The sequence below is a fragment of the Trachypithecus francoisi genome, unplaced genomic scaffold (assembly GCF_009764315.1).
Source record: "Trachypithecus francoisi isolate TF-2019V2 unplaced genomic scaffold, Tfra_2.0 Lachesis_group5, whole genome shotgun sequence".
Classification (NCBI taxonomy): domain Eukaryota; kingdom Metazoa; phylum Chordata; class Mammalia; order Primates; family Cercopithecidae; genus Trachypithecus; species Trachypithecus francoisi.
In genome coordinates, this window is record NW_022681470.1 from 43,063,741 (window position 1) to 43,078,168 (window position 14,428).

Here is a 14,428-nt window from a genome sequence, read left to right on the forward strand (position 1 = left end):
TGAGCAAGTGTATTTCAGGCTGAGGAGAAGCCAGGGCAATGTCATTCATGAAAGAATGCACTGATCATAATCAAGGAAGAACCAAGGGGTCAGGCTATTGGAGCAAAGGTAGGCAGAGGGTAAGGAGGATAAAGAGCCCATAATAAAGAATGTGATGGGAAAAACATGAAAGGTCTTGGGCAGACAAGCAATATGATATGGTTTTCATTTGGAAAAGTTCTCTCTGGCTGCTATGTGGAGAATTAGGAGGGCAAAGATGCTTGCAGAAAGACCAAGTCATTTAAATAAACATAAAAGTAGTTACATTTTTTAAAATTATATACGGACATATTAGAAAGCTTCCAACATTGTCAACCAGTAGAAAAGTCAGAATTCCATCTGAAATATTTGTCAAAAGAAAGAAAAAACAAGAGAGAAATTTCCCAAATGTACACGTATGATTGTATTAAGAGGTATTATCTTGAGACATTTTTATAAGTGAAGTTTGATGAAAATTGTATTCATTTGTGATCCCACACTCTCTTTTACCTTTTTTTCCCCAGAGGAAGAGACACAAATTTTAACAATTTAGGATGTCTCTGCCTAGCTGAACTAAGAAAGCTTAGTGTACTATTTCTAAGATTTAAAATCTTAATGTTACTCATAGAATTACATGTAAAAATGTATACCAAATTAGCTTAAACTGATCAAGGAGACAAGGCTGAAAACAGAGTTCCCTAGATCTTAAGGCCATAAGTGAAAGTCAAAGGAGTATGAATTCACAGAACTAATGTGTCTCGTTTTCTGAGCCACTTGCTCCAATGTTAATGTTCAAATAAAACGTGTGCATTAGTATTTAGGGGGAAATTTACAGAATCTGTCTTTATGTTCATAACTGAATGATTAAAGCTTTCTCAAAAGTTCACAACAGTTGAGGAGAAATTACTGTATGCCTGGCTTTGGAGGGTAACAATATCTTCAGTTTGTTTCACAGATTCATTCTATATTCCTGTGTTTTGTGTATGTATGTGTCTTTTTTTTTTTTCTCTTTTTTATGTCATGGCACACGAGCAGACATTAATGAATGTGAACAAGTGCCTAAACCTTGTGCACATCAGTGCTCCAACACCCCCGGCAGCTTCAAGTGTATCTGTCCGCCAGGACAACATTTATTAGGGGACGGGAAATCTTGCGCTGGATTGGAGAGGCTGCCAAATTACGGCACTCAGTACAGTAGCTATAACCTTGCACGGTTCTCCCCTGTGAGAAACAACTATCAACCTCAACAGCATTACAGACAGTACTCACATCTCTACAGCTCCTACTCAGAGTATAGAAACAGCAGAACATCTCTCTCCAGGACTAGAAGGACTCTTAGGAAAACTTGCCCTGAAGGCTCTGAGGCAAGCCATGACACATGTGTAGGTAAATGTCAGCCATATTACATTTCCTTTCTGTGGGCTCTCTTACTGATCAAAGCATGTGTACAGCACCTGTGATTGTTTGGGTGCAGTGAACTACATCTGATCTCAAGTCCGGAATGACTCAAAATTTTAAGACATTTATTTTGGCACCTAAAACTATTACAGACTTGAGTCAAGTAAATTATGGATTTACATGTGGGCATTCTGATAATTTATTGTGTTATAGTAAGTTTCTCTTTTTGGTCATCCTGAAGGTGTTACTAAATTTAATGCTACATAGAAATAAATTTCGGTGGCATCCAGAATATAGTTTATTTAAAAGAGGATGTAAATATTGCCACATAATTGCCACATAATATGCCATCAGATTATAGCCACATCGGACTGATGGAAGAGCAGTGGTTTAAAAGTGAAAGTTTCAGTTTCTCAGTCGACTGTTCTGTATAACAACCAACATCCCATTGACTGTTGCTCCACAGTCCCCATGGAATTGCTGTTTGATTATTGTGTATGTTTGTATGTCACTGAAAAGATAATGAGTTGGGACAAAATTAAGTTACTTCTATCGCTCTAACATATATGCTTTCAGTATCTATCTAAATTCACAAGTCTATAATTTCATTTGTTTGCCAAAGTGAAGTATAATTTCCAACTTAAGAATTGAGACCTTGTTTTCACTCAAGTTGCAAACATTACCATCTGTCACTCATTTAACTCAATTTTCTGTGAACATCTACAATTTGCATGTCATTGACCTACTCAAGGGGAATTAGCAAGCAGGAATTAGTTTTACTATTTGTTAGCTGGAAAAAGCAAGCACAGAGGAGGGAAGTAAAGAGGGAGGGAAAAAAGAAATTCTGTTTAAATTCAAAGACCACTATGCTAGCCTCATTTTCTTACATTTCTTGAAAGCGTTCTACACTTTGCTTACTCTCTCCTAACTATGCTTTTTGCTAAATATTTATTAAACATTTCTTCTCCTTCTGTCTTCAATTTTTGTTGTTTCTTTTTCCACCCTTGCCCAAGCCCTCTTATTATCTTCTCAGATGTACTTCTTGGTCAACCTTAGGTGGATTCATCTTCCCATATCATCTCTACTCAGTTGGACCCTCAGTCCCTCTGGACACTCAAACTTTACCCTTTGCTTTTTAGGTTCATATTTTTTTCCAGCACTTTTCTGTCTTTTTTCACCCTGATGTACCTGCAGCTTAATATAAGGGATATGGAAACTTCTCCCTTGTGATTAGCTTACCAGAATTGTTGACAGTACTCATTTCTTCTACCACCAAACATTAATGCATTCATTAACAATTGTCTACATTTTGTCCCATGTGGTCAAATACTGTTTAATTGCTAAATATGTGGACTCCAGTATTCTTGCTAGTATATTAAACAATACTGTCAATCTGCTACAAATTGTTCTGAGTTTTGGTAATTTTTTATGCCCACAATTTTGATCTGACTCTTCATTAAAGTTGTTCACTATTCTTTTGTTGACAGAACTAACATCTGACATTTTGTCTTTCAGTTTCTTCCAAACAGTCATTACCACTAGAGGGTTTTCACAGACTAGGTGATAGGTTACCATCCCATTCTGAGCCTTCATTTTAGACAAGCACTTTCTTTTGATCTACCTTTACTTTCCCTGCTCAAACATCTGTGTTATGAAAAATGAATTAAACCACACCCTCCACACTATACACCATTAGCTGGTTTCTTCCAAATTATCAGAAGGTCCAAGTTATTTTAAGAAAGTTTCCTGATTAATAACCCATTTCTCTACTTCTTCATCACCATCTATGGCTGCAGTTTCATCATAGTAGAGTCTTATAAATGTTTTCTGTCTTCTGTTTATGTTAAACCTATATTATGTTATCACAATCATCTTCCTCAGTCATCTGCTATTTGAGGCAGCCACTATTTCACAGTAAGGGTCAATCTTGAGAATCTAAAGGAAAAATTTATAGCTAGTCCATTACTGGATATTTAAGTTTCTTTGGGGGCAATTCATAGGCTTAAACATTTCTTAAAATATGGTATTTTATAGTATTGGGACAATGAAGAAATTTACAGTAAGACTGTAGACAGCTTTGGAACTACACAACAAGACCAACTTGCAATAAACACCAAATACTTTTCATTAACTATCTGGGACAGACAAGTTATGAAAGATTCAGATTAACACTATGAAATCTTATTAGACTTGTGCTAAAGTCTAGTTTTTGAAGACATTGATTCCAAAGCATAACAGGAAAAATGACCATTGCATTGCATCTGAATGCAGAAATCACACTTGGGGGCACTGTAAAATTCATACTTGCAAAAGCTCTGTGTTAACTACTTGGAGTTCAGTATCATTTACATTTCTGTTATTTTAGGTTAAAGCTGATTTTAAAGGAAAGAAGTAAAAACTCACACAAGTCATAGAATCAACACTTTGGTTAACTAGTCTTCCACTGGTTGGTGTATGATCAGAGACTATGAGCAAATTTTAATTTTAGTCAAAGCAAAACACCACTGGGACAAGAAATTTTCAGCCTCCCAAATCACATACCTTAAAGCAAATATCAATTAATTTTGAATTATCAACTATTCTCACACTCCTTGCCATTTTCATGGCTTTGTTTAATAATAGCAGATAGCCCTTTATAGACTACTTTCCCACATGTTACTGTATATGAACCTTTCAGCAAAACTGTGAATTAGGGCAGATAGTCTCAAGTGTCCCTTTTGACAGAAGAATAAATGAGATCTTGAGAAGTTAAATGGCCTGCCAAAGGTAACACAACTATATATGTATGTACTTGTCATTAGTGCATTCACATTGTGTAAAAAATGTTGAGGAATATTTTTTGTCACAAGAATGAAAAACATTTCCATATGATATCTGTGTATGGGAAAGCTATGCATGGGTAGGCCTGCTGCGAGAGAGAAAGAGAGCCAAAATTTGAATACAATAAAAACAAATACTCCTTTTTGCAATTAATCTCAATGGGAACATTATATTTTAGGAAATTTCTACTGTTCCTTAAAGAGTTTCATATTTTGGTGGTTTAGGATCCTGTCTATATTTGTTTCCTCTGTCATGTCTCTCTTAATATAAAAATTGATCAGGTTGGGACTTCAGCATATATGTGCTTATACATAGAAGAAATGTCCGTATTTTGTAATATGGTACTGTGTATACAGTACTATATTCAATATTTTTATAACATAAAAAAACTTGATAGAAAATAGCTCTGAGCATTTTTTAACACACAAGTATAAAATCACCAAGAAGTTTTTCTAATGTATATCAACAACTTGATGAGAGTTGGCTCTGTCACAGTGTCTGCTTTTTTCTGGTGTGGTGATAACTCTGTCATCTTCCTGAACAGATATTGATGAATGTGAAAATACAGATGCCTGCCAGCATGAGTGTAAGAATACCTTTGGAAGTTATCAGTGCATCTGCCCACCTGGCTATCAACTCACACTCAATGGAAAGACATGCCAAGGTGAGAAAACATTGGGATGTTTATTGTTGCAACTTGACTAAAAACCAACAGAGAGTGTGAGAAGTTTTTTTTTGAACAATCATTTTCCTAGTGGCTTCCCCTTCTTTCCCATTCCCATGGGTCAGAATTATGTTCAAATATTGCTTTTGCAAGCAGGAGAAGCAATGGGAGAGGAAGTAAGCAAAGAAAATAGTTGAGAAACATTTTTGGAATGGTCTTATTAGAAGGAGCAAAAATGCCTAAGTCAGTTCATATTATATATTTTTAAACCTTAATGGGAATAGATCTCTTCAAACTTTTTTTTTACAATTCCACTAAAATGGAAGTGAAAAATGAGAAGGTTACTCAGTAAATTTACTTCAGTGTTAGACATTATTTTATATGTGGTCCCTCTTATTAAACTTATTTTTAGAGTGATCAGTTTGGTAGTCAATTAAACGATTCATTCATTCGTTGAGTCTACATTGATGTGGAACAATTATGTGCTAGCATTGCAGGATTTAAACAGATAAATAAGACAGTCTTCCCCTTTAAGAGTTTACAGGCTAATGGAGACAGACATGTAAATAAATCAAAATATAGCTTATTGGTTCTATAACAGAGTTTTGGGCAAGTGTAGCAATGACAAAAAAAAAAAAATCAATCAAATTTCGATTGAATTTTTCTCTCTTTATGGGATTCACAAAAGACTTGCTGGGATGCAGCTCATGGAAAATGAGTTCCAGGAGGCAAAACCAGTATAGACAATGGCTTCACCCTAGTTACCATGAGCACTGCCACCTTACCCCACACCACCCTACCCCACCCATTCACACTCCCTGAGAGCCCCAACTGGGTCATGTGGGCTGGAGATGAAACATGAAGTTGAGCAGTAACTTTTGCTTTGGGCCATCAGTCACCAAACATTTTTAAGAACCTACCCCATGCAGAGAATTTTACTCAGATTTGAAGTACTGAATAATTTATTTAATCATATTATCTTTTTCCAAAACAACTGTTATTTCATTTTAATCAGCAGTATAAATATGTCAAGGGCTATAATTTGCACCCATTCTAATGGGCACCTATTAGATAATTTGTACCCATTCTGAAACTAATTATCAGAGTGATTATGTGAGCCTTGATGTCCTAGAATAATCAAGAGCAGAGGTAGGACTTGACCTCAGATCTATATGTCTAGAATAGTCCTTTGTCTCCTGGGACGCTGTGAGCACCAGGAGCATTGCACTGAGGCAGCAGGATGGGGTGAGAGCACTTTATCCAGATGTGATCACTTTTCCCAGTTCTTCAACCCAAGAGTCTTCCTGAAGGAGTGGCGATGCCCACACTAAAACCACACCCCCTCCGGGTACTCCAGGCACCAAGGAAGGCAACAGGGCAGATACTGAAGCATTTGGAATAACCACTGAAACATAAAACCCCTTAGCCAGATTTTAAAGGGTTATATTTTATTCTCATTAGAGAATTTTTCTTCCTTTCTAAATTGTGCCCGTTTTTTTAAATTGCTTTTGTCACTTATTTAGTTCCAAGCATTCTTCAGCTTTCAGTTGTGCTACAGAGAGTGGAAAATAACATGGACAAATCAGAAACAGGTGTCACTTGAAATGTTTGCAATTTAAATGGGTTGCATATTTTTGTGGTTTTAAAAAGACTTGAGAGAAAACAATTATGCCTTTTTCTTTGCCCTAAAGAATAACTTGCATTCTTTTTATAGTTTTAGAAAGTGTTTGAGGCATTTATAAGGAACCAAAGACTGCTTTTTATTTGCATATGGTTTTTTAAAAGATTTAGAAATTACTGATACAAATGTCAATAAAAGGGAAATTAAAGTGAATTTGACATTGAACAAGGACAGAAACTCTAGTCAAAAGTGAAAGTCACCAGACTGCAAAATGAAAAAAAGCATGACCAATCAAGAATTGCCTAAGATGCAGAGAGGAGAAACTAAAGGATCCTTATGCCAATTTTATGCACCACTAATCTACTTCTAAAAATTTGGAAACATGAGCACTGCATTTAAAATGAGTGCTCTTATTCATCCGTGTTTTAAAAATGCAATGCATGTTTATCAAGAATCTAAATTACTTATATTTTCTGTAAGACAGATGTTTCAAGTATGTTTATCCTAAATTTTTTTTTAGTATTCAGAAGCACTTGGTTAAATACATTCATATGTTCTAAAGCTGTTAATATAAAAATTTTCAGCTCATTTTGGGATTCTTTTCTTGTAGCAGTATGTTACAAAATACTTTCATTTCAATTGTAATTTTCTTATATTTAATAGAAACCAGACATCACATCATCCATGAACAGAAGACAACACAGTATCTATTTATTTTTCTGTCTTCTGTAAGAATAGTGAGTAGAGTAAATGAGTAGAGTGAGTGAATTTCTAGAGAGAGAGTGCTTCACCCTGAGGAGAGGGTAATAGACCAGAGACAGAAGAGGGCCACCTGCCCAGCACCTCAGTACTTAGGAAAGCTTTTTAATAGAAAGTGTATATTTCTATATTAGATTCTGATATTTCTTTATAGATTCATATTTACCCAATGAAAATATATCATAAGGTAACTACTAAATAACAACTTATGCACACTGATGTGCATCCAGCTTCCAGTCTCCACACCACCACTATCATGGTCCCCTGCAGCCCACTGGCTTCATGTTTCTGCAAGAGTTCATGATGAAAATGAGATAAAATTCATGTGGATGATGAATATGAAGAGAAAATTTTTTAATGAGAGAAGGAAGATAAGGCTAATTGAATTTCACATTCTTTTTTTTTTTTTTTTTTTTTTTTGAGACGGAGTCTCGCTCTGCCACCCAGGCTGGAGTGCAGTGGCCGGATCTCAGCTCACTGCAAGCTCCGCCTCCCGGGTTCACGCCATTCTCCTGCCTCAGCCTCCCGAGTAGCTGGGACTACAGGCGCCCGCCTCGTCGCCCGGCTAGTTTTTTTTGTATTTTTAAGTAGAGACAGGGTTTCACCGTATTAGCCAGGATGGTCTCGATCTCCTGACCTCGTGATCCGCCCGTCTTGGCCTCCCAAAGTGCTGGGATTATTTCACATCACTGAGACAATCTCATTTTGTCAGGGAGATTAAGCCCTTCTGACTGATAAAATCATAATCAGAAATTGTTTCACAGAGCCAGTAGGCAAGAATTAACTGAAATAAAAAGTTGTTTCACATTGTGTTTCATTCCTGTAGGAAAACTAATCCTAGTATAATACTAGTAATAGCATACTACATCATTGTCAGCACATATAACTAAAAAGTTATTTACTCCATATCATTCTAACCAGTATCTTTTTACTTTGTGCAGACTTATTGTTTTAAGTAAATAATTACATTGTCTGTGTTTTCCTTAGAAAACAACATATTTGGAGCCAAATCTAAAATGCTTATTTTTGTATCAAGTCCCAATATAAATACCATTATCCAACCACCAGGTTATGTACTACTGTACAGTGACGTCATAGTAACACATGCCCATTGTTCTTAGCACAGCTTCCACGATAGAAATGCATCTGACCTTCAGGACCCACCTCTGGAGAACCAATTCAGTCCATTTAATTGTCATTTTTCCCTCTTTTATATCAGGACCAATGCTATATGCAGCCATTGACTTAGACTTTGAAAACCTTATACTTTACTCATACTTTTAAAAATTAACCACTAAAGTTTCTTATAAGTTTAAATAGTTGTAAAGGATGTGAATTCTGGCGCTGTCATACAGATTGTCATCTTAATGTGCACAAGCTTTAAATATATTTTCATCAAAACTTCAGAGCTGCAGGTTTAACTCCCTCGGTTAATGGAAGGTGGCCACTATATAATTTGAAAGTCTGTATTCTTGTCAAATTAATCAGATCTACTGTCAGAAAAAGTCGAAGGTGATTTTTCTGTTCAAACAAAAATGCTAGTAAGTGTCCCCATGACAGCCAACTCACTTCCGAAATCTAATTCAAAATAGCGAGCTAATGGGAGGCTGAGGCAAGTGGATCACCTAAGGTCAGGGGTTCGAGACCAGCCTGGCCAACATGGTGAAATTCCATCTCTACTAAAAATACAAAAGTTAGTCAGGCATGGTGATGCATGCCTGTAGTCCCAGCTACTCAGGAAGCTGAGGCAGGAGAATCACTTGAGCCCAGGAGGCAGAGCTTGCAGTGAACCGAGAGAATGCCAGTACACTCCAGCCTGGGCAGCAGAGTGAGACTCCATCTCAAAAAATAAAATAAAATAGCAAGCTAAGACCATTGGTTTGTGGCCATGATAAAAAAAAAAAAAAGGCCTGCCACCATCAGTCTTTATTACCAATATGCTTACTGTGTTTATCCTCTGAGATTAGTTGAACCTGTCTTTGTAAATCAGAAGAAGGGTGGAAACAGGGAGAAGGGAATAGAGACCTCCAGGCTATGAGATGCTCTCAGGCAAAATGAGCAGAGAATTATGGAAAATGAGAATATGGGAATCGAGTCCCTGAAATAATTCGCCTGCATTCCTACTGCCAGAAAACATTCGTGCATCACCAGGGAAATGAGGATGCCCCAGTATGAAAACCACTGCTCTAAAATACCATTCTTACCTTTGGGATCTTAAAATTCCTTAAAAATTGTGTTGAACTCCATGGACCCTCTTTCCAGAAAACCATCCATCAATCTCACATTCTTTGTCTGTCTCATACACACACACGCAAACATTTTCATTTACAGATCCCCTGATACTCAAAAATAAACCCCAAATTAAGAATCATGGCTCAAAAACACTTATTTTCATGAAGCACTTAAAGTGTGTTTCTAATTAACAACTTAGTGTAGAAAACAACAAAATAAAGAGTATTTCACCGGGCGCGGTGGCTCACGCCTGTAATCCCAGCACTTTGGGAGGCCGAGGCAGGCGGATCACGAGGTCAGGAGATCGAGACCATCCTGGTGAACATGGCGAAACCCCGTCTCTACTAAAAATACAAAAAAATTAGCCAGGCGTGGTGGCGGGCGCCTGTAGCCCCACCTACTGGGGAGGCTGAGGCAGGAGAATGGTGTGAACCCGAGAGGTGGAGCTTGCAGTGAGCCGAGATTGCGCCACTGCACTCCAGCCTGGGCGACAGAGCGAGACTCCGTCTCAAAAAAAAAAAAAAAAAAATATTTCATTTGCGTATTTTCTCCATACCATTACCCTAAGGAGACCATCCCACTACCATAACAACAGAGGATAGACTCAACACAGTCCAGATCCAGGTGAACTGTTCCATTTGATCAGCTTACTTTGTGGTGCCGGGGCCATGTATTTGATCCTGTTTTGTTTGTCTCTCTCCTCAAGATCTGACTAGCCTGTACCATCTCTCCCGAACTTATAACTTGACTCCTTTCATATCTCAGACCCTATTTTCCACTCAACAATTTGACATTATGAAACAAAACAGTAGTCAAAAATCACTCACATTTTAAGAAGATTCTTCACTTTGCAAAAAATATTCACAACTGTCCTTTAAATTTTTGGTTTGTTCATAGTGCATTTAAAAGATTACTTGCTTTATAAAACTCAAATGCACGGTATTGCCCAAATATAAAAGACACCAGAGAGTTCTTAATATCTCCCCATCTACTTTTATAGCTCTCATTTTTTGATATCCTTTCACATAAAGAAATATGTGCTTGAGGCAATCTGGGAAAGAACCCCACCAGGTGTCATGATCCCCATTTTGTGGTTGAAGAAGCTTAGATAGGACTAAGTTCATTCATGGGAAGAGAAGGCTAGCCCTCCACCTTCCAGTCACACATCCACAGTGCCTGCTCTGATGGCCTTCTCTCACCCTCATTGCTGATGCTGCATGTTCCCTTTACTGTCCCTAGATATCGATGAGTGTCTGGAGCAGAATGTACACTGTGGGCCCAATCGCATGTGCTTCAATATGAGAGGAAGCTACCAGTGCATCGATACACCCTGTCCGCCCAACTACCAACGGGATCCTGTTTCAGGGTATGTCTTGCCTTCTCATCCCAGACAGGCTTTTGAAAATCCTTCCTCCCACTCCTTGACCAACATAAACTTTGTCTCTTGTCATGTGTAACTCACAGGAAGTCACTAACTCCAGGAAGATGTGGGGTTACAGTAAGTATTCTCTTCAATGAGTGGGCAAGAAATGAGCTCATCCTGCAGCAGCCACTGCCACCCAAGCTCACTCTTGGCTGCCAGTGTTGCCTGAAGCAGTCTTCCCAGCATATAACATGTAACATGGTGGGTTCTGCCTCAGCAGCAAGTTTTTCGTTTCTGTTGTGTTGCCTCAGGGTGGTAAGGGCTCTGCACACTTAGAGCGCACCATGAGGCACCTTTTCTGTTGTTTCACTGACTCACCACTCCTTGAGAATGGAGATGAGCGAAGATGAGTCAGTCGTCTGCCCATTCATACATCATCTTGCTTATATTTCCTTCTGTCTGAAACAGGCTTTTCTGCATTCTGAATAAACTACCATTCTATTTTCTCTCTTTCCTTCCAGAAATGTTGTACTCTATCCAGGTACCAAGTTAACAGGGTGATTGAAAACAAGTGATAATGTTCCTCTTGGGTAGGTCCAGCTAATAGGAAGGTGTTTCTGAAACCAAATACTGGCTGGAGCTCACTTTGTTTTCCTCTTGGTAATGCTTACCAAGTTACTGCGGCATAGTCAAGTGTGGACTGCCCAGAATCCACCAAAAACCTATCTGCGATTGGTCTGATGAGATGTGGAATAGGAAGGAGAAAATTGAAAATACAGACTTAACAAAACCTCTAAAAATACTATGACTGCAGAATCCTATCTTCATAAAACGGTCCTCTGTGCATTTTTCCCCCTCTTTATTACCATCGGTTTCTGGCAAACAATTTAAAAGTCATCATGACTCAAAAAGCAGTCAACATGTGCTCTGGTAAAAAAAAAAAATAAAGCTTTTTAATCTACAATAATGTGAACGACAATTACAAAAGAAGTGCCCCTTCCCCACCAGAAATCCTAATTGACCTTTTATTATTTTTAGAAAAATAAAATATCAATATATTTTGTTTCACCTTTCAGTGTTAGGATACTATATAATTAAAAAGTAGTTTGTATTCCTCTTTAAGAAGTATGTGTTTCCAATATATATGCAGATGCTTTTATTTCCAAAACTGACTTTTCATTTTAAAGAAAATACTCTTGTGACATTCATACTTACTTCAATGGCTCAGACACTTCTACTTTTAATGGAGCTGCAAGATAGATATTTGACTTCACACCAGCATCTTCTCCTAGTCATCTGGTGTCTGGTTTGAGTTAGTGACACAGAACACGACTGAGTCTTACCGCTTTTACAACCAGGCTGCCTCCTGCGTGCAGTGCCTGAAAGTTGTCATGGATCACGATCACCTGCATCATGCCACCTCCTGCTTCCAGATAACTATGTATTTCACATGTTTGTTGTTCTTAGGTTCTGCCTCAAGAACTGTCCACCCAATGATTTGGAATGTGCCTTGAGTCCATATGCTTTGGAATACAAACTCGTCTCCCTCCCATTTGGAATAGCCACCAATCAAGATTTAATCCGGCTGGTTGCCTACACGCAGGATGGAGTGATGCATCCCAGGACAACTTTCCTCATGATAGATGAGGAACAGACTGTTCCTTTTGCCTTGAGGGATGAAAACCTGAAGGGAGTGGTGTATACAACACGACCACTACGAGAAGCAGAGACCTACCGCATGAGGGTCCGAGCCTCATCCTACAGTGCCAACGGGACCATTGAATATCAGACCACATTCATAGTTTATATAGCTGTGTCTGTCTATCCATACTAAGGAACTCTCCAAAGCCTATTCTACATATTTAAACCGTATTAATCATGGCAATCAAGCCCCCTTCCAGATTACTGTCTCTTGAACAGTTGCAATCTTGGCAACTTGAAAATGGTGCTACACTCTGTTTTGTGTGCCTTCCTTGGTACTTCTGAGGTGTTTTCATGATCCCACCATGGTCATATCTTGAAGTATGGTCTAGAAAAGTCCCTTATTATTTTATTTATTACACTGGAGCAGTTACCTCCCAAAGATTACTCTGAACATCCAACAGGACCTATCAGTGACGGTTTATAGTAGTGTAGTACCTAGGATCATTTTCCTGAAAGCCAAACCAAACAAAAAACAAAAACAACTGATTCAGAGTCAAATAGAGTTTTTGAGCATTTGACTATTTTTAGAATCATAAAATTAGTTACTAAGTATTTTGATCAAAGCTTATAAAATAACTTATGGCTATTTTTGTAAGTATTGATACATTATAATAGGACTTACCTATTTTCCTTTTAAGGAGAAAAACACCACTCATTTTTAAAAATATAGTACAGTTACTAGAAGTCTTGTTTGATCCCAAATGGTGCTTATCTTGACTGAACATTCAGAACAAGGATATTATTTTCAGTGATTTTGTGAGATCGGCTGAACCACTTATGAAAATAATAAAAAAAAAAAATCGCTTTGCCCTCATGACAGTTGTTCAGGGCATGAGACTTTAACATTTTAATATAAACTTTCATCCAGTTAACTTCATAACTTTTACATTCCAGAATTTTTTATTTTCCTGTCAATGAAAACAATTTTTAAAGATACCAGTGGGACAGGTTTGTTTTTTAAAAATCTCATATGTTCAAATTAACATAAATGTTAAACGTCAATACACTGTACATGGTGGTAACAGACTCTAAGCAATTGCCAAGATGTATTCTATTTTTATGAAGTGTATATATATATTACCTTAGTGTGCATTTTCTATGTAATATCTTGATGGACTCTTTTATAAAATTATTTTATAAAAAAAAATTACACTAAAATCAGCCTCAATAAATTTTCACATTTTTTCATAACCTTTTGAAGAACCTAAAATTTGTTTCCTTACAGCTAAAACAGGGATTACATTTAAAGTCATACACATAAACAGACACACAATCATGAGATCCCTTGAGATAGAGGTAGCATTACATGTTACCACATTTTATAGGTCAGGATCCTAGGACAGACATAACTTAAGTAACTTTCTTAAGACAAGACAGCTAGTGAGTGGCAGAAATGTCCTACCTTACCTGTTATGACTCCCACTACATAAGTTTTTTCATCTACATAAACAGCGTTTTTTATATCTTATCTCAAGTGAATTCATCTCCTGTGATATTAAACTAGTGAAGGCCTAATCGTGAGCTATGATTGAAGGATTTTTAACCTAGAATCACATTATTCAAAGAAACCTGGAAAAAATATCCACTCCACAGTCCAGCTGTCAGTCAGGTGATTGACTAAATCCGTGTTTACCAAAGAATGTTCTACAGAATACTAGTCTAGTAAAGGTGTTTTTAGTCACAAGTGTTCTATGATCAAACAAGTTTGAAAAATACTACATAACATGTCCTCCTATTAAAGATTTTCTGTCAACACTAACAATTAAAGAAACTTAGAAGTTCAGCAGTGAACAGGTTGAGTTTATTCAAGCCAACATTTTCTGAAAGATTTAATCCCAAACCTTTTTTT

The 14,428-nt window shown here is 37.3% G+C and overlaps 1 protein-coding gene across 1 annotated transcript in view; it reads left to right on the plus strand.

Moving 5' to 3' along the window:
- The window catches only part of HMCN1 (hemicentin 1), a 461,890-nt gene extending 448,120 nt beyond the window's left edge, over positions 1 to 13,770 (plus strand). The window contains 4 exon segments of the mRNA XM_033196479.1: positions 1,054 to 1,404; positions 4,781 to 4,900; positions 10,752 to 10,878; positions 12,343 to 13,770. Coding sequence (XP_033052370.1) covers positions 1,054 to 1,404; positions 4,781 to 4,900; positions 10,752 to 10,878; positions 12,343 to 12,709 — 965 coding nt within the window. The 3' untranslated portion in view covers positions 12,710 to 13,770.
- Positions 13,771 to 14,428: the final 658 nt, after the last annotated feature.